Consider the following 24,890-nt stretch of genomic DNA (forward strand, 5'->3'; position numbering starts at 1 on the left):
TGGAAGCAACCCAGGTGCCCAACAACAGATGAGTGGCTGAGAAAGCTGTGATATATATACACAATGGAATACTATGCAGCTATCAAGAACAATGAACCCACCTTCTCTGACCCATCTTGGACAGAGCTAGAAGGAATTATGTTAAGTGAGCTAAGTCAGAAAGATAAAGATAAGTATGGGATGATCCCACTCATCAACAGAAGTTGAGTAAGAAGATCTGAAAGGGAAACTAAAAGCAGGACCTGACCAAATTGTAAGTTGGGCATCAAAGTAAAAACCCTGTGGTGAGGGGTAGACATGCAGCTTCCTGGGCCAGTGGGGGGTGGGAGTGGGTGGGAGTGATGGGTCACAGTCTTTTGGTGGTGGGAATGGTGTTTATGTACACTCCTAGTAAAATGTAGTCATATAAATCACTAGTTAATTAATATGAGAGGGGGAAAATTAATTGTATGTCTCGAAATTTTTCAAAACACAAACTGAATCTTTTCAATATATAGGCTGTGTTATTGACATGCAGACTCTCTCAAAAGGCTAGACCAAGTAGATCAGAAGCAACCAATAGCACAGCTATATACAAGATAATGGGTACTGTACAGCAAATCTAAAAAAAGGTCTTCTCAAAGTTAACCCAATTACCAAATAATGTGGTGATAACATTAACTGTCAATTGTCTTTTGGAACCCTATGACAGCAGGAATCTCACATCTCCGCTATAGAGCCTCTACTTCCCCCAGTCCTGGCACCCTTGGATAGGGCCCACTTTCCCATATGCCTCTCCCAATCCATATCAAATAATATTGCATCTGCCGAACACAACCTAACCAACACAACGATTGCCACCTCAACATGCTTCACTTCAGACTGTGTCCAGAGACTTCACATGTGGAATGACAACCTTCAGCTTCATTAATTTATTTTTTAACCAGAGCAATGCTCAATTCCGGTTTATGTTAGTGCAGGGGGATTGTAGAACTAAGATTTCTTTCCAATTCATATTATCTGTATCATAAAGCTTTAAATGTCTTAATAAAATAAGCAATAAAAATAATGCCATGGTCTAATAAATTAAAACAGTTAAAGTGCAGTCTGTAGCATAGTCAAAATTATTTTAGTAATATTGATTTGGAAATAAATTGTAACTGACTTACTGGAGTCCATATGAGACTTGAATATGAAAAGCTTGTAATTCTTGGTAACTGAATGGTGTTGGTGAAATTCACAAGTAGGAATATGCTGGAACTGAATTTGAAGACAACAGTCAGGGGTCATAACAGCCCCTTTCTAATCATCTAATAAGCTCTGACTAAAAGGAAAGACCTAATGTAAGCACCTGTAGTTCACTTCTCTCCTGTCTGGGGGAGAAGAGAGGCACTTAAGATGTGATGAGCTGGTCTAGTGTATAAGAATGTAACTTGACCTCCCAGCAAATAGATTGATGCTATTCATTACTGGATCTTCCCATGGTTTAGGACTGATACATTCATAAACAGAGCTACAATTCTGTATTCATGTGAAATATCACATCCGCTGTAGCAACCTAGGACACAAAATGTTGGAGCCTGGTGGTGGCTCACCTGGTTAAGCGCATACATTACAATGTGAAAGGGTCCAGGTTCAATCCCCTACCCCCACCTGCAGGGGAAAAATTTTACAAGTGGTGAGATAGGACTACAGGTGTCTATCTTTCCCCCTGTCTTCCACTTTCTTCTCAATTTCTCTCTGTTTCTATCCAATAATAAATAAATAAATAAATAAACAAATAATAACAAAAAAGAACATGAAATGTTAACTTACCAAAATCTTAATGCCCATGCACACTGCAAACTTTCTTAGATACCTTAGCTATTAATCTGAATCCAAGAACTTGCCCCAGTAGGAGTGGAAGGATCTGAGGAAGCATTCTTCATAGTGTAAATATTTGGGAATTCTTCTTGCTTCATCTGCACCCTTTGATTGCCCACAACCTTGAAAATATTAATGATCCCTGACACTGTATTTTATTTGTTTACTTTATTATTTGATGCATTTAGTTGTGTGCCACTGATTTAACAATATTTAGAAATATTTAAACACTGTCTAAATTAAATTATGGGATTCCCCAATAACTATTCTGAACTGTGTGATTCAGAAATAGAATGATTTATCTGAACTTCTAAGTAGTTGGTTGTAAGATGAAAACAAGTATCTTAATTTTTGTTAAAAATTAATTAGTAAAAAGATTTGAAAGTACTTCTAATAAACATTTTTTGTCCTCACTGAGGCTTTGCCACTCCTGACCAACTTTTGGAGAGAGGGAGAAGGAGAGAGAGAGAGAAAGAGAGAGAGAGACTATAACATCAAGCTTCCATGATTGCAGTGAAGACCAAGCTTGAACCTGGGTGTAGCTCATAGTAAAAAAGTCCACTATCCAAGGGAGATATTTTACCAGCTTGGAAACATAAATCTTACTGATAATTGCACTTACACAAACTTAAATATATGTGCATTATGCACTGGATATTTTGTCTGATCTCTCAAACTCATTTACAGAATAAGGTGGCTTGCTGCAATTGAGAATTGAGCAGATATTTCTATATTTTAGTATTTAACATCTATAGGCTACACACTAGAGAGCTTTTGAAAATGAATAGATGTTCAAATTGATTCTCTGTGTGTATATGTATGTATGTACTGGGATAATAATTAGTTGACAATATTGTATATGGGTTAGGAAAGCAGGCTCACAGCTCTTTAAAAAATGTTACCATATTATACTAACATTCTTTCACCTTTGAAGAGGCATGGAAGAACAGTGAAAGAAAGAGCAAGACAGTATTAAAATGAATGATTTAAGTGCAGAATAAATTTTGTTTTCTGTTTTTACTTATGCCTTGTCACAGCAAACTCTCTGTAAGCCCTAGTTTGAAGACTGAAAATACTTTTTTTAATTAATTAATTTTTAAAATTTAATTTATAACAGATGAAGTGTTGGGGGTTACTCACTGCAGACTATTGTGTACTTTCAAGTTCTGCTTTCAAGTATATATTTTGCCCTACTTTATGGATACCTGTGAATATAGGCTCTATGTCAGGGGACCTGGTCTATATCTAGGTTTGGGGACTTTGTTAGTAAGTGAACCACCTGGAATGAAACTAGAGAATACTATGCAAGGAAAGGTCTCACCTGAGTAATGAAGCTGAAGGGTTGTCATTCCACACCTGAAGTCTCTGGACACAGTCTGAAGTGAAGCATGCTGAGGTGGCACTCGCGTTGATTTGCTTGTGATCGGTGGATGCAATATTATTTGATATGAATTGAGAGAAGCATGCAGGAAAGTGTGCCCCACCCTAAGGTTCCAGGACTGAGGGAAATATAGGTTCTATAGTGGAAATGTGAGGTTCCTGATGTCTTAGAGTTCAAGAAAACAATGGATAGTTATTGTTATCATCACATTTTTTGTTAATTGGGTTAACTTTGAAAAGTCCCTTTGTGGAAACTAAAAGCAGTGTCTGACTAAATTGAAAGTAGGGCACCAAAGTAAAAACCCTGTGGGGTGTAGATATGCGGCTCCCTGGGCCAGTGGGGGGTAGGTGGGTGGATGGGTGGGAAGGAACACAGTTTTTTGGTGGTGGGAATGGTGTTTATGTACACTCCTAGTAAAGTGTAGTCATATAAATCACTAGTTAATTAATATGAGAGGGGGAAAATTAATTGTATGTCTCGAAGTTTTTAAAACACAGACTGAGTCTTTTTAATATATAGGCTGTGTATTTGATATCCGGATTCTCTCAAAAGCCTAGACCAAGTAGATCAGAAGCAACCAGTGGCACAGCTATTTACAAGATACTGGGTACTATACAGCAAACCCTAACAAAAGGACTTTTCAAAGTTAACCTAATTACCAAATAATGTGATGATAACATTAACTAACCATTGTCTTTTTGAACCCTAAGACAGCAGGAACCTCACATCTCCACTATAGAGCCTATATTTCCCCCAGTCCTGGAACCTTAGGATAGGGCCTACTTTCCCACATGCCTCTCCCAATCCATATCAAATAATATTGCATCTGCCAATTGCAACCTTATCAATGCAACGATTGCCACCTCAACATGCTTCAGCTCAGACTGTGTCCAGAGACTTCAGGTGTGGAATGACAACCCTTCAGCTTCATTATTCAGGTGAGACCTTTCCTTTAATAGTATTCTCTAATTCCATCCCAAGTGGATCACTTTCTAACAAAGTCCCCAAACCTAGATATAGACCAGGTTCTGTGAGAGAGAGCATATGTTCACACATATCCATAAACTAGTGCAAAATATATACCTGAAAGCAGAAGTACACTAGAGTTTGCAGTGAGTACCCCCCCAACACTTCCTCTCCACTATTTCAACCTTTGGGTCCATGATTCAACAATTTGTTTAGTTTTGTATGTTAACTCTCTTTTCAGCCACCAGGTACCAGATGCCATCAGGATGCTGGCCAGGCTTCCCTGGTCTGAAGACCCCATCAATGTGTCCTGGAGCTCCACTTTCCCAAAGACCCACCCTACTAGGGAAAGAGAGAAGCAGACTGGGACCAACCAGGCAACGCCCATGTTCAGTGGGGAAGGAATTACAGAAGCCAAACCTTCCACCTTCTGCAACCCACACGACCCTGGGTCCATGCTCCCAGAGTGATAGAGAATGGGAAAGCTATCAGGGGAGAGGATGGGATATGGAGATTGGGTTGTGGGAATTGTGTGGAGTTGTACCCCTCATACCCTATGGTTTTGTTAATTTATCCTTTCTTAGATAAAATTAAATTTAAAAAAAGAAAAGTCCCTTTGTTAGGATTTGCTGTACAATACCCAACATCTTGTATATGGCTGTGTCACCTGTTGCTTCTGTTCTCCCTGGTCTAGGCTTTTGAGAGAGTCAACATATCAAAGACTCAGCCTATGTATTAAAAAGAGTCTCTGTTTTAAAAAGTTAGAGACATACAATCAATTTTCCCCTCTCATATTAATTAAATAGTGATTTATATTATAGACACAATTCCCACCACCAAAAGACTGTGTCCCCTCCCACCCACTCCCATCCCACCACCACCCCCACCCCTGCTGCCCTGGGAAGCTGAATGTCCACCCTCTGCCTCACCACAAGGTTTTTACTTTGGTGCCCTTGAAAATACTTTTAATGATTTTAGGCATACTTGACCTTTGATAATCTCAATGATTAGGGGTACTAACCCTGCAACAGATAAACATTCATATATAATTTTTGACTTCCTCAAAGCTTAGTACTAATGATCTGTAGTTGACTGGAAGTCTTACTAATAATACAAATAATTGATCAACACATATTTTGTATGTTAATTTTATTGTATATTATATTCTGATAAAAAAGTGAATCAGAAAAAAGAAAATTCCCAAGAAAATATTACTAAGGAAAAAGGCATAGTGTGAGGATGGGGGCAATGCACCCATCTGAGCACATATGTTACCGTGCCAAAGGACAGGAGTTCAAACTCCCAGCCTCCACCTGCATATGGAAACTTTCACAAGTTGTGAAGCAGTGTTGCTATTGCTTTTCTCTCTCTCTCTCTCTCTCCTAATCAATAATAAACAAATATTTAAAAAGAGTAAAAAAGCACACAGATATGTGCATGTGTGTTGAAAAATACATACACATGTAATAACATCTGGAAATGCACAGTAAAATAAGAATTTCTCCCTCACTGGGCTTGCCTGAAAATGTCTACCTCCCAGACATAGATGTTTTTATACCTAGCTCCCCTCTGCTGGAATCCTCCCAACCATCATGACAGAGTTAGCATTACCCCAAATTCCTTAACACACTGAGACAGAATGATGATCTCTTTCCATCTCCACCCACCTACCATGCATTTTAAACAGTTCTGGCACATCTCTACTTTTGTCCTGATTGCTTTTTGTATGCCTGTTTAAATGTCTGTTTTCATATAAGAATATGAGCTAAATAAGCATGGAAAGAATTTGCGATTCAGAACTTAGCCAACAACACAACTTCCAGTGAACCCTGGACACCCAGATAAATATTTATTGCATTAGGATATTTGTTACAGAAGTAACAAGCGGTCACATAATTCTACAAATTTTCATAGTATGGTTTTTAATTTTAAGGTGTTTATAACTCAAGGCACACCTTCATTTATTAAGTCTCATTAGTCTCCTGTTAAAGACAGGATTTAATGAGCAAACATGACATAGAAGCTAATTAATTACATAGTTGACGTAATGATAATGAGCTTTACTTTCTTGATAAATGTACTACATATATATATATATATATATATATATATATATATAGTCATGTCTCACAGATACATAGATATAAAGAAAGAGAGAGAGAGAGAGAGATTTTTTTCCCCAAGAATCATTAGCTTGGTAGCACATCTAGCTGCATAGAAGACAAAAGGCTGTTCTCCTCCTGCTCATCAACATACCTGAAATATTGCTTAATTACACTTAAGCCATTTGGCTGTATGTATTTATACTTATACATGCACTCATGCACCCTCCCACTGCTTCTGCTGTAAGTTCTTTACCATGGTATCATGCTAGGACAGTTGAATCCTGGAGTTTTGACTTTGCTCCTGATGGATATTCCTTTTGCACCATAAGTTCTCCTTCATGGAAAATCTCCTTCGTTGTCCATGGCTATTGTAGCAGACAAACTTCAAATGTGTTCCAAGGTTGAATGTGTGGCAAGTTTTTCTTCTTTAATTTTTCTCTTGAATTCTGTGAGAACTTCTAGTACTGTGTGAGAGGATACTTTGCTGACACTGCAGTGATGCTTATGTCTCAGTGTTTTATAAAGCTTCTAATAAAGTAACTCTTCTTGAACAAGCTGGTGCTTGTTCTTTTTGAAAGAACCCAGGAAAAAGTCTGTGGGACTTGAGTCAGAAGAAAAAAAATCTAAGCTAATCATGTTGGCTTCACTCAGAATCAGCCACCTCTTTATGCCCAAAATCTTGATTTGGATAAGAATTAGTTGAATTTTCCATCGGTCTCTTTTGGGTACTAGAAAGCCTCCTCATAAACATAAAATACAGTCTCTTCCACCTAACTGCTTACCACCAAGTTTTTGTCTTCTTTCCAGCTTTGAATATGATGGAAGCTAAACTTATTATAGTTTCCCATGTAAATACCATGAATCTTCTAGAATGTGCTGATTTTTAAGCTCACGCAAATATTTATTGCTTAGTTTTTGATCCATTAAAAAACACAGGAAATGGTAAAACATATTTGCACACTACTAACAAGAAGTTGATAGAAATCATCTATAAAGAACTCATACATCTCAACAGAAAGAAACAGAACAACCCAATAAGGGGCCAAGCTGTGGCACGCCTTACAATGCACAAGGACCCAGGTTCAAGCCCCTGGTCTCCACCTGAAGGGGGGAAAGCTTCCCTAGTGGTGAAGTAGGGTTGCAAATGTCTCTCTGTCTCTCTCCCTCTCTGTCTTGCCCTTCCCTCTCAATTTCTGGCTGACTCTATCCAATAAATTAAAATAATGAAAATTTTAAAAAGGAGCAACCCAATTTAAAAAAGTGAGTAGAAGATACAAACAGATGGTTCTCTAAAGAAGAGAAACAGATAGCCCACAGACATATGCAGAAATGCTCCAATGCACTCATCATTAGAGAAATGCAAATCAAAACTTCATTGGGATTCTGCTTCACAATTGTAAGAATGGGCTTCATCAACAAAACAAGAGAAGTGTTGGAAAGGATGTGGAGAGAGAGAGAGAGGAACTCTACTACACTGCTGGTGGTAATGCAAACTGGTACAACCATTATGAAAAACAGTATGGAGAATCCTGAAACAAATACAAATGGAAATGCCATATGATCCAGCAACTCCACTACTAGGCATATACCCCAAAGATATAACAACACTGATTTGAAGGGATATGTGCTCCCCCATATTCATAGCAACTTTATTCACAGTAGTAAAGACTTGGTGTCAAGCAAAATGCCCTTTGACAAATGTTTGGATAAAAAAGTTATAGGACATATAGTCAACAGAGTTTTATTCAGTAATAGAAAAAAGATGATATTGTGTCTTTTGTGATAAAGTGGATGGAAATGAAGATTCTACTTAGTGAAGTAAGTAAGGAGGTGTGAAGGACAATTACAGAATGGTTTCACTCACATGCAGCATATAGAGAATTGAGTAAATGAATGTGAAAAAACAAACTTGTCAACCTATGCCTGACACTGTGGGAGAACTATGGTGGTTATCTATGGGGTGGAGATGAAGACACAGACCTTTCATGACAAGAGTGATGGAAAAAAAAAAAAACACTAGAAGTCTGCATAAGGTAATAAGTGCAAGCTGACACCTTAACTGTTTCAGCAACTGCCATTGAAAGTAAGAATAGATTCCATCATCCTCTTCCCCATGATGATAATTCTCAAGTACAACACAAATTAATTTGAATGCAGATTTTTAAAACATGCACACGTATATGTTTTAATTTAGTACACTTTGGGTATAAAGTACTACCTGAGAATTTTTTTGTGTTTGGGTAATATCTGGATATGGTATTATTAGAGTGATTTGCAACAGGATAATGCTTATCTTATCTTGTATATTGTTCACTTTATATAGAAAATTACAAGGAAAGTAGACAGGCATAGCTATAGATGCATTTTATTAAACATTACAGTGAATTATTGTGTGATTCCTGTCTGAGTTTGAAAAATTATGCCACAATGTATTTTCCCTAAACTTGTTTGATGATATAGGAGCTTACCCTCCTATGACTATTTACATTGATAAGTACATGAATATCCCTTACTGTCTAAATTTCCTAAAGCACAATTTGCTTAGAACAAGCTCTCTCATGACCTTCTGTAATGTTCTATGATAACAAGGTTCATCCCAGATGTAAGTCATTATTTCTAAAATAAAGTTGTCCTTGTAAATTATCCCAGTATTTAGAAAACTGTGTGTTGGTTGGGGGGAGGGGAGGAAATAGAAAAGAGGAAATTATGACTTTGCCTGCAAAAGCAACTGTAACTCAGCAAATTTGAATATTAGCATTTCATTTCCTCCTATTTGTTGATTTTATTAATTTAATATGTTTTAAAGTTTGCTAACTAATCAAGAGTAGCAAGGCTAATGAGCATCAATATATTACCGTGAACTGACAATCAAAATGTAATAACAAAATGCCAGATGGCACAAGCATCATAAAATCAGTGTACTCACTTTTACTTTGCTTTGAGTTTTCTGGTCCATTCTATAATTCTAGCTATTTAAAACTATCCTTGGTATCTCTAATATTTTGATAAAGTCACTTATACCTATAGTCCCTGAGAACCAAGCTTAAACATGTCTCTCTCTTCATCTAATTATCTTTTCAGGTTCTATTTTTTCTTGCCTCCAGGGTTATTGCTGGGGCTCAGTGCCTGCACCACAAATCCACTGCTCCTGGAGGCTATTTTTTTCCTTTTGTTGCCCTTAGTGTTTAATCATTGTTGTGGTTATTATTGTCATTGTTATTGATGTCATTGTTGTTTGGGTAGGACAGAAAGAAATGGAGAGAAGAGGGGAAGACAGAGAGGGGAGATAAAAATAAACACCTTGCAGGCCTGCTTCACCACTTGTGAAGTGACACCCCTGCAGGTGGGGAGCTGGGGGCTCGAATCGGGATCCTTAGCCAGTCTTTGCACTTTGTGCCATGTGCATTTAACCCGCTGCATCACTGCCCAGCCTCCTTTAGGTTCTATTTAATATGGATCTATGTACTATAAACCATATAACAAAAAAGAATGGTAAAATTTCAAATGGACTCCAATTCATTATCACAAAGAAAAAACAGAATTTAATAGTATATGCCTGCTCTTTTCAGACTAAGTTCTCACTGTGAGTGATGGATTGTACAGGTAAAAATAACATGAGGAACTAAGCAATGACACATCTGCTAGAGCGCACACATTAACTTGCATTCTAGCCCCTCATCCCCACCTGTGGGGTGGGGGTAGACTTCACATCTGGTGAAGCACTGCTGCAGGTGTCTCTTTCCTACACTCTACCTCTCCTTTCCTTCTCAATTTCTCTGTCTCTATTCCAAAAATATGGAAAAGCAAAGCAAAAAAAAAAAAAAGGAATAGCAATAATGTTGCCACAGATTTTTTAAAAAATAATCTGTCAATGAATAAATGCCAATAGTTTTCTGCTTTTATCTTTTATTCCCTCTTAAACAGATTGGAATGATCTTATAACACCTAAGGGTATCAGGATCACATGGCCAAACATTACATGGTATGAGTACAACTTCTTTCCATTGTAAGGTGAATAAGCCAATAAATTCATTCTAGTTTCTTCTTCTCCTCCCCCCTACATATTCCAGGTATCCCATGTCTTGAAATCAGGGTTAGATCTGGGACCCTCTCTGACACACAGCAATGAATTTATTCAATTCGAACCAGACAATTGCTACACATGTGAAACTATCAAATTCCCAGGTGTCTCATTTTTCTCCTGACTATCTTGGTCTATGAGGTCATCTTCTAAAAGATGTGAAAGCTTTGAAGTAGTGCCTCAGTTTAGTCATCAACATCTCCCTGAAGTGGTCACCCATTAAGAAGTAGAAGACAGGGTTGATGACACTGTTCAGAAAGGCCAGAGGTCGAGTCACGATGTAGAAAAAGTGGATGATGTCCTGCGTGCAGTAGGAGCTCTTCCAGCTGCCCAAGCGGGAGGCGATTCTCACGTTCCGTAGCACATGGTAAGGAGTGAAAAGCACAGAGAAGATCACCACCGCCATGATGACTAAGTTGAGGGGCTTCTCAAGGGGCAAAGCAGTCGCCACCTGCCGGTTCCTCTGCTTTAGGAAGCGAGCAATCTTAAAATAAAAGAGGCACATCAAGAAAAGAGGAAGGAGGAACCCCAAGAAGGTGAGACACATGCTGTAAATGAGGTTGTGCTGGGGGTTCCCAGAGCTTGCATAGTCAGTGCAGTTAGTGCGGTTGTCAGTTATGCCTGGATTTATAAGAGAAAGTATGGGCAGTAGCTCTAAGGTTACTAAAGCCCAGATTATCAAAGAGAACACAACAGCAAACTCTTTCTTTTGCAGAAGGTGCTCCCGGAAAGGATACTTTGTGAGTAGGTATCGATCGATGCTGATAAAAGTGAGGAAAAGGATGCTGGTGTAGAGGTTGGCATGAAGCAGGTAACGGTTGATCATGCAGAGAACGTCTCCATAAGGCCACTTTCCAAGGGAATAACTTCTCATCAGCATGGGGAGGGTGCACATAAAAGCCAAATCAGAGATGGAGAGGTTAAAGAGATAGATGTTACTGCTATTCCAGTTCTTCAGACAGAAGAGGTAGCCAAAAACAACAAGGATATTCCCAACGACTCCCACAACAAACTCGATCCCATAAAAAATGGGAAGGTAGTAATATTCCAGGGCAGCTTTTGCTGTCAGCCAGTTTTTGCAAGTTGCATTCCAGGCCTAAAAAAGACAAGAGAAAAAAAAAAGTAAGGATGAAACACTTAACAATGACAAAATATGCTTAGCATTTGTCTGTCTGTCTGTTTTCTGGGCCCCAAGATAAAATTGAAGAATCAAGTTGTTTGGTTTCACTCTTTGAGATGATCTGATCTTAGAAATCTCTCACATGGCCAACAATTTAGCCCACTTCTCAGTTTCATTTATTTTTCAGTATTTTTAAACCTTTCCATCTATTGGCCTACCTACCCATCATTTGCAATTTTTGTTTTGTTTTAGTCTCTGAGGTCCCTTAGTGGCAGAGGCGAAGTCAAGCCTCTTGGCTTACAAAGTACAGAGCAGGCCTGGACTGACTGCAACGTGGAAAGTGCTAAACTAAACTGCAGCTATTCATCCTCTTGTTTCCAATTACATTGATAATACAAGCACTGATTGGCTGTATTGAAAATACACAAATATTACCTGAGGACAATAGAAATGGCGGAGGTGAAGTCAAGTCAGCTGTATGGCACAGTTCTCAGCAAACTAGGACTGACTGCAAAGCGGGAAGTTCTAGACTAAACTGAAGCTATTTGTTTTCCATTACATTGGTAATCTGAGGACTTATTGGCTATGTTGAAAATTCACAAATATTACCTGATAATATTTAAATAAATAAAAAGAGATCCCCAGGGGAAGTACATAATGACAACAATTATGGCAGTGAGTGTAAAAAGACCAAAAATGGCCTAAGAGCAGAAGCTGCTGTACCCATTAAAAAGCCTTCAGAAAAAAATCTATTTGTCACCATTACAGCTTCTCTATTAGCCAGACTCATACCAAAAGCCAAAACTATGGGTGGCTTATAGTATGAGTAACAGACTGTGATCTCTACCTTATTATAAAGAGGTCCTATAGCTTACCTTCACCCACAGACTCCCTGCTTCCCTTACAGGTATCTATGATATATATGTTGTATACTTAAATGGCTATGTAAGGGTTAATGGGTAAAAGTTAATAAACTTTCATATAGGTAAGGCTTAGTATACATATATACAAAGGTTAGCCAGTAAAGAGTCCCCATGGTATGTGCTTACTTTTCAGCAGAAGATTTCTTTAAGTAGACAGTTTACAACATATTACAAAAGTGTTACTTGGTTAGACCCACCCAAGAATAGGTTAAGAAAAAAAAAACTACTAGATGGAACTCCAGAAAAGATATGCTAACCCACCTCAGACAGCCAAAACAAAGAGAATAATGTTGGAAGTTATTTTAGCCACACCAAGGCCACACAGATGGTCAAAATCTAGGCTGTCTCAGACCAAGGGAACTTTCAAGGAGAACATGTTTATAATGATAATAATGTCTAGAGTTATTTTTGATGTTATTAAAAATAGTCTTATATGATGTCAACTGTATCCAGGTGAAAAGTGTTTAATAAACCTCTGCAGACAGAGGGCAAAGATGCCTCTCTCCTGAACTTGAAGTGGCTGACGTGTCTCTCACTTCATTTACCCGCAGACTCCCCTTTCCTTCAGAAAGTACCCTAGTAACTGTTGTTGGGGCCAGCCCCCCAGCATCTTAGTTAGAGTTATGTGTTTGGTGTCCGTCCATTCTCTGCTTCCTATCTACCCGACTGTACTTTCCTCCTTCTTTCCTGTCTATTTCTCTGAAGTTAACTCATTTCCAATTTATCAAAATTTCTGCCATTTAGAGGTTGGGTGGTGGTGCAGCTAGTTGAGAGCATACATTACCATGTGCAAGGATCCAGGTTCACCACCCCCCAGCCCCTACTTGCAGGGAGAAAACATGAGCAGTGAAGCAGTGTTAAGGGTGTCTTTCTTTCTCTCTCCCTCTCTATCTTCTCCTCTCTCAATTTTTCTCTGTTCTAGCAAATAAAAAAAATAAAATTCACCAAGAGCAGTGAAGATTCATCATATAGGCATCACACCCCAAAGATAACCCTGATAGCAATAAAAATAAATTTTAGAAAAATTCTGCTGCTTATCTTCCATTTTTCTCTTCAATCTTCTTTTTCATCTCAACTTCACCTTTTTATTAGCATTTAAATATGCTTGTCAGTCTTAAGAATAAGGAACAAGCCCACACAGTTTTCCCTGGCTTCACATTTCTCTCCCTGTCAGAATTTCATTTACAAAAAGAGCTGTCTTCACTAATTCTTTTAATAGACTGACATACTCTTCCTTTTCCAGCCTATCCCAATTTTGCATCTGACCCACAGACTAGCCAGAATAGCCTTCCTGTTGCTCACTGGTCATTTTTTATTGTTCTTACTTGACATCTCAGTAGTTTTTCATACTTCTGGGAATACGTCCTTTATCCTCCATGACGTGAAAATGTATTTTAAAAATCTCTCTCTCCCCCCCCCCCTTCTTTTCAGGCTCTTTCATGACCCAGACCTTCTTGATTACTATTGAATATGGAATTCCTCAAATATCAGTATTCAACTCCTTCTGTATATAGACTCTCCCTAAAATAACTCCTATATATACATCCTAGCTTATGTGACCATCTATATCATCTCTCAGATTTATATCTCAGTAAAACCCTGCCTTGCAAATTCTAGTTATTTACATTTATTATTATCATTTGATCTTTCTATAGATAAGTCTGTCTCCAGAAAACCTGTATTACACTTTCCAATTTCCTTCTTTTTCTTGCTATACCTTGACCTAACTCATCAAGCGGTCATGCCATTTACCCAGATGCTGGCCTCAGAAATCTAAACAGTGTCTTTGAAGTCATCTGAAGTCTACCTTCAACAATGGCAAAACTAAAAACCCTAATTGATAATAGTGTCTGTTTGTTAAATCTGTCTCTATCACCCCATCATCATTGTAGTCCAGACTACCAGTCTGTCCATCTTGAACTACACCATACTCTCTTGCAGCCTCTTGATGTCTTCTCTGACCCCCAGTCTACTTTCAACATGCTAGCAAAACAATCTTGAAGAACTCTAACCAAAACTTTTTTCCTTGTTAGAAATCCTTCACTGATTTCCCATTATCTGAGAAATAAAGTCCAGCACACTGAATAGTATCTTCAAGGTCTTTATGATTTAGCTCCAGCTTCTCCTAGTTTTAATATTCATATTTTCTTCTTCATGATCTTTGAATATAGAGAAATTTTCTGATGTTCAATTTCCCCAGTCTCTTTCCACCTTCAACCCCTACCCTATCATATAGTCTGCCTTAAAGCTACTCTCTATTTAGAACTCAGTAGAAGTGTTTGTTTCCCAAGACAGACTCTGTGAATCACCAGTATAAATGAGGTCTTCTTATTGTTTGCTCCCATGTATACTGAGCTCCTAAGCAGTGCTCCCAACTTTATCATAGTATGAACTCACTGTTTATCTTCTCCACCTGGCACTGTGACTAGGCAATAGGAGATGGGGTGTAAATGCTTGCTGCGTGAAGAGATGAATATAAACAGTTCACTGTTTACAAAACATTCTTATAAATATTTTCTCCAGAGTCAGATATGTAGTAACCTTACCAAATCTAGCCTATTACTCTATTTTACTACAAAAGTTGACATTGTGTTGACATTGACTAACATTGAAAACTGGTCTTTTTGATTGTATTAACTGTGAAGTAGAAACACTTGCAGAGGATTCAATTTAATACATATCATGTAGTATCAATTCAAAAATTAAGATAATTAAGAATTTATACTGAAATAAACATCAGGAAATCTAGAAGAATATTCCAAAATACTAATTGTTTTTAAAAATATTTATTTATTCCCTTTTGTTGCCCTTGTTTTATTGTTGTTGTACTTACTGATGTCGTCGTTGTTGGATAGGACAGAGAGAAATGGAGAGAGGAGGGGAAGAGAGAAAGAGAGACACCTGCAGACCTGCTTCACTGCTTGTGAAGCGACTCCCCTTCAGGTGGGAAGCCTGCGCTCAAGCCGGGATCCTTATGCTGGTCCTTGCGCTTTGCCCCAGGAGCGCTTAACGCACTGCTCTACTGCCCCACTCCCAGTACTAATAGTTTTATCCCTAGTGGTTAGACTTCAGATAATTTTCATGCCGGGATCCTTATGCTGGTCCTTGCGCTTTACCCCAAGAGCGCTTAATGCGCTGCTCTAACACCCACTCCCAATACTAATAGTTTTATCCCTAGTGATTAGATAATTTTCATTGTAGCTTTTTAAAAGTTCATCTGAATTTTCTATTTTTCTCCAAACCAGCATGTATTTGATAATATTAAAAATGCTATAAAAAAAAAAGGGGGAGTCAGGTGGTAGCGCAGCGGGTTAAGCGCACATAGCGTGAAGCGCAAGGACTGGTGCAAGAATACCGGTTCAAGCCACCGGCTCCCCACCTGCAGGGGAGTCACTTCGCAAGCGGTAATGCAGGTCTGCAGGTGTCTTTCTCTCCCCATCTCTGTCGTCCCCTCCTCTCTCCATTTCTTTCTGTCCTAACAACGACGACATCAATAATAACTACAACAACAGTTAAAAAAATACAATCAAAAGTTTAATGGTACATTTAAGATTAGTGAGTTTCTAATTTATTTAGACCAATGATGATTTTTTCACTATTATTTTTAGCTCTATTCCCAACTACTTTCAGTTCTCTACTTATGGAAGCACTTTCTTCTTTGCCTTCCATGACATGGCAATTTCCTCATTCTTCTGTCTCCCTTGTAAACTTTTTTTGTGGCCTAGTCCATCGTTGTCCAATCTTGTGGAAGGGTTCCTCAAGGCTTAGTTTTGAGTTTCTTTGTTATTCTGAGAATGCTCAAAAGCTGGTGCACACTTTCAAATGAATATTAAAACAATAGAAACTTTCCTTAAGATAAGAAATTCATTTGTTTCGTTTTTATCATTTCCTCTTTTTCTGGTCATAACCCACATTTCTGCCCAGTCAGTTCTTTAGTGTGTTCTAGTGTCAGTGGCTCAGCAGAGAAGTTTAACAGCCCTTCGTAGGGCAATGTGGCAGTGAGGACTCCTATTAGTGGAAGGCAGATTACAACAATTTAGTACTCAGGCAACCTGGGGACCATGTTGAATCTATGTAGAATTCTGTGTTTTAATTATCTGTGGGCTTGAGAGATTAAGGGAAGACAGTAGATATAGTTATTGACAAAAAAGGAACAAGGAAATTGAATGACTAGTCTCTTTTTTCCTACTTATTAGAAGAGTGAGTTATTTTATTAAGAAAAAAAGACATATTATCATGTCTTATCATGTATCATTGAAAATGCAAACAGGCCAAAAGAAGAAATGACAACTATTTACAAGCCAACTACTCCCACTATTTGAATATCCTGTCTGACCCTGTCCTATTAATTTGAATTTATTTTTACATAAATGAAACCATGCACTTTATGATGTTTTAATCCTATCCTTTATTGACTTTCTTACTTCATTCTTAAAATGATTTATTTAAGTCTGTAATGTGAGTGGACAGTAAGTCTTGTTTTTGGTTTTGACCAGAGCATGGTTCAGCTTTAACTATTAGTGGTTCTGGTGATTAAACATAAGACCCCTTGCATACAAGACCCATATGTTTTCAGTTGAATAATTGTGAGTTTGTAAAAATAAGACTGTATAATATATGTGGGCTAATTTAGCCTCACCAGGATCCACAATTTTGAGGGTATTAGAATCCAAATGGGATCTGAATTGTAGTTGACTTTTAATGTGACTACCATGAATCTACAAATTAATAAATAGCCTGACCCTGTAATCAAAACTCCCAAATGAGGGGAAAGCCACTTATGAAAAATTAATATTATTTTTTAGGCAAAGGCCATAAATAATTGGTAGGAATTACTCTACTAAATTTTATATATTGGTGACTACAGCAGAATCTTTAATTTCATATTAAAAAATATATCTAGGGCGTCGGGCGGCAGCACATTGGGTTAAGCACAGGTGGCGCAAATCCCAACGACCGGTGTAAGGATCCTGGTTCGATCCCCTGCTCCCACCTGCAGGGGAGTCACTTCACAGGTGGTGAAGCAGGTCTGCAGGTGTCTATCTTTCTCTCCCCCTTTCTGGCTTCACCTCCTCTCTCCTTCTCTCTGTCCTATCCAACAATGACGGCAACAATAACTACAACAATAAAAAAAAAAAAGGGCAACAAAAAAGGGAATAATGATGTATATATAACCTTCTGCACCCCAAAAAGAGTTTTGATTCATACTCCCAGAGGTTCTCAGGACCCAAAGAGAGAAAAAGAAAAAAGGAAAGATGTTCGGAATTAGTAATTGGTGCAGGTGTGACTTAAAAAGGAAGTGAAGGCAGGATCATAGTAAAAATGGACAAAAAGATATAAATAGATGGGTAGATAGATATATAAATAATAGTTATATCTGTAACCTTGGGACAAACACTGCAGTTTCCAATGGAGGAATGGGTACACAGAACTCTGGTGGTGGGAATGGTGTGGAATTGTACCCCTGTTATTTCGTAATTTTGTAAATCACTAATAAAAATTTAAAATTATTTAAGCATAGGTAGCACAAAGTACAAGGAGTGGCATGAGGATCCCGATTCGAGACCCTGGCTCCCCTCCTGCAGGGTAGTCGCTTCATAAGCAGTGAAGCAGGTCTGCAGGTGTCTCTCTTCCTCTCCCCCTCTCTGTCTTCCCCTCATCTCTCAATTTCTGTCTGTTCTATCCAAAAATGATGGCCTCTATAACAACAATAATAATAACTACAACAATAAAATGCCAAAAGGGAATAAATAAATAAATATTAAAAATTTAAATTATATGTATTTTAGGTTATTAAACTACAAACAATACTTAATTTACTCACACGAATAGATCAATAATAGTTATTTTTACTTGAACATAATATTGTTTCCATTTTAATTGTATTGTTTTAAAAAACATTCAATTTGAAACTTAAATTACAAATACGTTTGATTGTTCATTCACTTTGAAAACACTTTACTTATAATCATCATAATGAACAGTGAACATATGTGAAATTTTAGCTCTGAACAGATTCCTTAAGGAAAATTTATGTGGTAAACATAATTATTTTAAATAGCTGACTTTTTATTAGTAAACAATTATACTGAAAATATATATTCATATTGAAAAAATATAATTACTTAATATCAATGAATACATTTTAATATAATCTGTAATTATACCTAAAGCAAGTTATTAAAATGAAAGGTTATAATTAAGATAATTTAGCTTTTGTATATTTCTTTAAAAATACTTCATTAATTATAAAAAGTTGGCATGCTAGTAATGATTCCTGAATTTTTTTTTCCTTAGTAGCCTATAATCTTGAATAATGCAATTTTTACAGAGGTAGGTGAAATGCTTACATTACTTTAGAATTTCCTCTCACACTGTTTTCTCAGTGTGAAAACACTAAATATGGTAAGATATTTTAGATGATTCAGAAACTTTAATTTTTCAGTTACTTGTTATATTCATTTTAGAAAATCCAGTTTGAAGTTGTAAATTATCAAGATATTAACAAGTGTAAGAAACCTACCAAAAGAAGTTTGAACTCAGCAATTAAAATAAGACATTTAATTCAGTAAAATTAAATAAATAAACATAGGGGACCGCAGGTCTGACTTCAGTTCAGATAGTTCAGTTAAACTCTGCTGAAAATCTGACTTGCTTACAGGCTGTCAATGGAGTCTTAGGTAATGGGAGATCTAACATTACCTTCTATATCTGGAGAATGTGAGTTGCCATATACTTACCATTCTGTTAGAAGAGCCTGATCCTTTCACAGGAATCCTTTGTCAGCAACTAGATTCAGCTTCTGGCCCAGTGTCCTGAGATGGAGCATATTGTAACCTTATTTACATAACATGCAGCCAAGATTAATAATTCAAAAGCCTGGGGATAATTTATTCAAATCTCCAAGTCAAGCAGAGGAACTTCCTCAGAAGTCAAGAGACAAAACAAATGACTCATCTCATGGAAAACACACTGAATGGCTACTGCTGGAATAATTTTATTCACTATGGAAAAAAGAGAGAAGTGCTTATTATCTTCATGTTCATTTGCATATTTAAGTAACCAGACAAAAGAATACTTTCTGTTGGGTATACAGTGGCTCCTGCAGTTTCTCTATTTCCTGAATTCATAATTTTGATGGATTTAATTTGGGGCATATAATAACCAAACAGCTGTTTTCAACAGGTTTGATGAATCTAAAAATTATTGAAATTTTAGAGGCAAGTTTGGATGCATCTCTGTATTGTATTCTTTCAAAAGTGGTTCAGGTATCTCCATTTTGTTTTATATGCCTAAAAGCAAGAGATACATGAAGAATACATCAGGTGTCTAGGAATTAGGGAGATTGTGGGGGAGGTGTCTAAGTAAGACAGCCTCAATAGACAGCAAGTTACACATCCCAGTCAGTGCTTGGCAGGGCACCTGGGAGCACACCATCTTTTTCTCAAAACTATATTAGATCTATATTCAAGCAAACACACAGTGTATTTGAAGCACAGGAATAATGCTGAAAAAGGTCCCGATTGCAGAAACAGTAATAACTTAATTTGAATGTCTTAAAGGTTAAATATTACAGTACAGTGACAACAAAACCCAGAAAAAAAAAAGTCTGTTATTGTCAGTCCTCCCAGCCAAGTGTTTCTTCATCTGGAATGTATGAGGATGCAGACTGCACACATCATCATTTATGAAGGCCCTGTTACCACATGGGAGCTCCATGCAAAGGGAAAACTTCAGGAGTGGTGGAGCAATGCTGTGGTGTCTCTCCACTCTGTCTCTCTCCTTATCAGTCTCTCACACTCTTTATTTTTTTTAAAGAGAGGAAATAACCTGTAAAAAATGATGGAGTTATGCAGGTGCAAAGCACCAACACAAATCTGAATGGCAAGGAATAATTTTAATAATCTTTAACATATGGGAGCTGGGTGGTAGTGCACCTGGTTAAGTACACATGGTGCAAAGTTCAAGGACCAGTGCAAAGATCCCGGTTCGATTCCCCCTGGCTCCCCATCAGTGGGGGGGGGGGGGTGTCACATCACATGCGGTGAAGTAGGCCTACAGGTGTCTATCTTTCTCTACCCCTTTCTTTCTTCCTCTCTTCTTTTGATTTCTGTCTGTCCTATCTAATGACAATACAATAATGATGATAACAACAACAAAAACAACAACAGAATGGAAAAAATGGCTGCCAGGAGATGTGGATTCGTATTGCAGGCACCAAGCACCAGCAATAACCCTGGAGGCTGAAAAAAAAAAACTTGAACATACATAATACTTATGCACATATACAAGTACAGTTACATACTTAAGTATATATTTGAATAAATAAGCATGTATTTATATATGACATATGCATATTTATAGAAAAATTATGTATACTAGTGTTTGAGTACCTTATCATATGCCAGGCATTATATTATACTCCTTTATGTACTGAATGCTTATAAAAATTCTCTGAATTTATTATTATTTTAAAATTTTCCTACTTTACAGATTAAAATACTAAGGCTCAGAGAGGTAAATTAATTTCTTAAAGGTCACAAAGTCAGTAAAAAGAGGAAGTTGAGTTGAAACCTGTATGTTGAGCTTCTCCTGCACCTGCTATTTCCTGGCACTGCACATTGGACCAAAGTCCAAGAATCAGTGAACATAATTTTTCAAAAAAGCATCTTTTATCTACTAGTCAAAAGGAAGAATACGAAAAACCATCCTTTTTTGTCTCCTTGTAAAAGTCCAAAAGACAAAGCATTTGGATGCTGGTGCCAGGTTTATTCATTTAAAATACCAATCACCATGGACCTCCTCCAAACAGAGAAAATAGTGAATATATTTCATGTCTCTGCACCACTCCAAGGGAGACAAGGGTGATTCTGTCTGTGGGGTGGTGGGGTGGTGGGAGTTCCCCAAAGGTTCCTCTTTTCTCATACCCATGTCTAGACCACCATCACGCTCGAGCTGGTAAGATGAAAAGTAGACTGTACTTCTCCTTCTTCACAGTACCAGTATTTCAGACCTGGAGTTCTTAATAGGACCTTCTCCCCATGTTCTTCTCCAAAGAACATTGCTTGAGGAGGTTTCAGTGAAGAATGTTGAGTGGTTCTAGAAAATACTTAATGGAAGGTTTCTAGTCAAGACCAGGACAGTTTTTAGTTTCACAGAATCTTGTATATTAAAGGACCACACACTTGATTAGATGCTTTCAGGAATTCCACTTGAACTTATATATTTTTTAACTTTTTAAAAAGTATTTCATTTCATTTATTTATATTATAAGACAGAGAATAATCAAGAGGGAAGGGGAAGATAAAGAAAGCAAAAGAAAGACACTTGCAACACTGCTTCGCTGCTTGCAAAATTTTCTCTCTGCAGGTGGGAACTGGGGATTTGAACACAGGTCCTTATACTTTGTAATGTGTGCCTGACTGGGTGAACTACCACTCAGCCCCTTCAATTATAAAATCTATGCAGAATTGATTTTTTCTTCTTCTTATCATTTTATGGATGGATTAATGGTTTACAGTACATTTGTTGATACGTGGTACAATTTCTCATCTCCCCAAGACAGATATCCGCAAAACACTCTCATCTCCCACAACTTAGGGATTTTCAACATCATGCTCCAGGACCCTACAGTCCACCCTTACCATGCCCCTCTCTTCCTCTCCTTCTCATAGTCCTCTGCTTTGGCGCAATATACCAAACTCAGTCCAAATTTTACTTGGTGTTTTCCCTTTCTGTCCTTGATGCTTAAGTTCCACCTATGACTGAGATCATCTGACATTTACCCTCTCTTTGGCTTATCCCACTTTGCATTATTCCTTCAATTCCCCACTCAAGGTGGATAGTATCTTAACAGCTGAGTAGTATCTACTGTGTGTGTGTGTGTGTGTGTGTATATATATATATATATATATATATATATATATATATATATATATATATATATATATATATATATCACAAATTTCCCGGCCATACCTGGAAATATGCGGAATATTTTGTTTTTGTTTTCTCTGAGGCTTCTCAGATGTGGACCAAATTTTTCAGATAGATAAAGAGGGAAATAGGAAAGATACTATAACACTGATGCTTCCATTACTTCAGTGAGGGACAGGCTCCTCAAATAGGTACACTTCCCAGATGAGCTATCTCAAAGTCTCTCCCATTGAAAGTCGTTCCCCCCACCCAGGACTTCACTGGGGCTTCAGCCCTGTGCAATTTCACCACTCCCATGGACTCTTTATTCTTTTTCTTTCTTTCTTTGTTTCCAGATAAAGGGAGAGAAACAGAGGATACACCATAGCACTGCTCTATTGCTCCTGAAGCTTCCACTTTGCATGTTGCTTTCATGTGGTAGCTGGCATTTGAGCCCAGGTCCTCAAGCATGGCAAATTGTGTACTCTGCCAGGTGAACTACCCCCCTCCTTCCCCCCAACTGAAACTTTTAAATATTTTACCAAGAGTACATGTGTTATTATTTTTTCACTGGAAAAATTTGGATTTGTATATGCATCTTGCTCATAAAAGTATAAATCTCCTAGGACATGGTTTCTAGTCAGCACATAAAATTTCATTGGGGCAGTTTTTGTTTTATTTATTTATTTTTTGTTTTGTTTTAGAAGCATTGGGACATGTTGACATTGACAATTTGGGGAGCAGTGAAGTTTACAGTATCATTCAGCTTCTATGAGGTAGTACACTGATTAAGAGGACAAGCCCTGGAGGCAACATGCTTTCTGGGGTTTCAAATCTTGGGTTCACTACTTAAGGACTCTTAGTTTCCTTACTTAAAAAAGGAAGAATAGTAGTACAGCTGTCAAGTATATGGAGTTGCATTTCTACTAAAGCTATTGTGGGGTTTCTACAGTATACTATAATATAGGAAGATATTAATTGCTAAATAAAAGGGCTATTGTAAACATTTATAATAATTGAGAAGGCTTTCTTCAGATGGTCATGTGTTTCCCATTAATGTTAAAATATTTACTGCCCAGAAATGACCATTTAAAATTGCCTTGTGAGTAGGGGAGCTAGCATAATGGATATGCAGAAGATTTTCATGTCTGAGGCTCTGAAGTCCCAGGTTCAGTCCCATTACACCACTATAAGCCAGAGCTAAGCAGTGCGCTAGTTACAGAAAAATGATAAAAATATAGAATAGTATAGAATAGAATAGAATAGAATAGAATAGAATAGAATAGAATAGAATAGAATAGAATAGAATAGAATAGAATAGAATGACCTTGCGTAATTAAGTATGGTGAAAAGATGAGTGAATTCTTTTGGCTTTGTCTTTACTCACTATCTGCTCTTAGAAAAGACAGCATGACTTGGTCTCCTAAATGGGAAAGGGAATAGTAACTCTAACTCCATATTCTACCTAATGAGATAATGTGTGAAATGCAGTAGATTTGAAATGCAGTAGCAGTCCATGTAAATCAAGAGCACTTATCAGAAGATTCAAGAGGAAGAAGGAAAAAGTAGAAAAGGCAATCAAAATATTAATTAAACACAGTGCTAATGATAACGTTCATTGATGTTTGTGGTCACTCATTCTTTAACAACTCAGTGTCTGGGTAAGTTCCTCAAACATTCATAAGCATACTTTTATTTTATTTTATTGCCTCTAGGATTACTCCTGGGGCTCAGTGGTTGCACTATGAATCCTTTGCTCCTATAGTCATTTTTCCAATTTTTTTTTTTAGACAGTACAGAGAAATTGAAAGGGGAGGGGAAGATAGAGAGGAAGAGAGAAAGCCAGATGCCTGCAGATCTGCTTCACTGCTTGTGAAAAGAACCCTCAGCAGGTGGGGAGCCGAGGGCTTGAACCGGATCCTTGTTCAGGTCCTTGTGCTTCGCATTATGTGTGCTTAACTTGGTGGGCCACCACCTGATCCCCATAAGCATAAATTTTTATTTTGCTCTTAAGTCAATATTGGGCTGCAGTAAATAAATTTTCCAGCTGTAGCCATTGTGATCATTTCAATTAAGCTAAAGGAGTAAGAAAATAATTCAGCATTGACACTGAAAATCTCCTCTACCATATATAGAATATACTATTTGTAAGTAGAGCTTTTTTATATTAAGTTTAACTTCAAAAGCAAGAATTACTTGCATTATTTTAAATAGCTGCTGACAATCAAAACTTTGCTATGGGCTATGAGATTTGGAGACAGACATAGAAATCACTTGGCAGAACACCCCCCTCATCCTAGGGACTAGAATCTCTGACTCAGAGCAGCTACGAGGGGTACAGGTAGATGGGAAGGCTGACATTGGAACAATGAGGGGTGATCTTTGCCCAGTTGATATGCCGGATTCCATTTTGGGGAGGAAAGAGGAGTAAGGAGTCCATCCCAACGGCCCTACATAAATACTTTTTTTCTGCTAGAAGAGGAGAAAAGTAGTGTCTGATCCATCACTATGCTAGGACATAGCATCGTCAGTTGAAATGGGCAAACAAAAAATAAAA

The 24,890-nt window shown here is 37.6% G+C and overlaps 2 protein-coding genes across 2 annotated transcripts in view; both read right to left on the minus strand.

Moving 5' to 3' along the window:
• Positions 1-24,890, minus strand: part of LOC103119301 (arylacetamide deacetylase-like) — a 523,062-nt gene that overhangs the window by 327,170 nt on the left and 171,002 nt on the right. The gene's annotated exons all lie outside the window — the stretch shown is intronic.
• SUCNR1 (succinate receptor 1) lies at positions 10,181-19,255 on the minus strand. Its single transcript, XM_016191059.2, has 2 exons — positions 19,159-19,255; positions 10,181-11,471 (listed from the first exon to the last, which is right to left on the minus strand). The coding sequence occupies exons 1-2, from the start codon at positions 19,159-19,161 to the stop codon at positions 10,518-10,520; spliced, it is 957 nt and encodes a 318-aa protein (XP_016046545.1). The 5' UTR covers positions 19,162-19,255; the 3' UTR covers positions 10,181-10,517.

The sequence above is a fragment of the Erinaceus europaeus genome, chromosome 9 (genome assembly GCF_950295315.1).
Source record: "Erinaceus europaeus chromosome 9, mEriEur2.1, whole genome shotgun sequence".
In the NCBI taxonomy this organism is placed as follows: Eukaryota; Metazoa; Chordata; class Mammalia; order Eulipotyphla; family Erinaceidae; genus Erinaceus; species Erinaceus europaeus.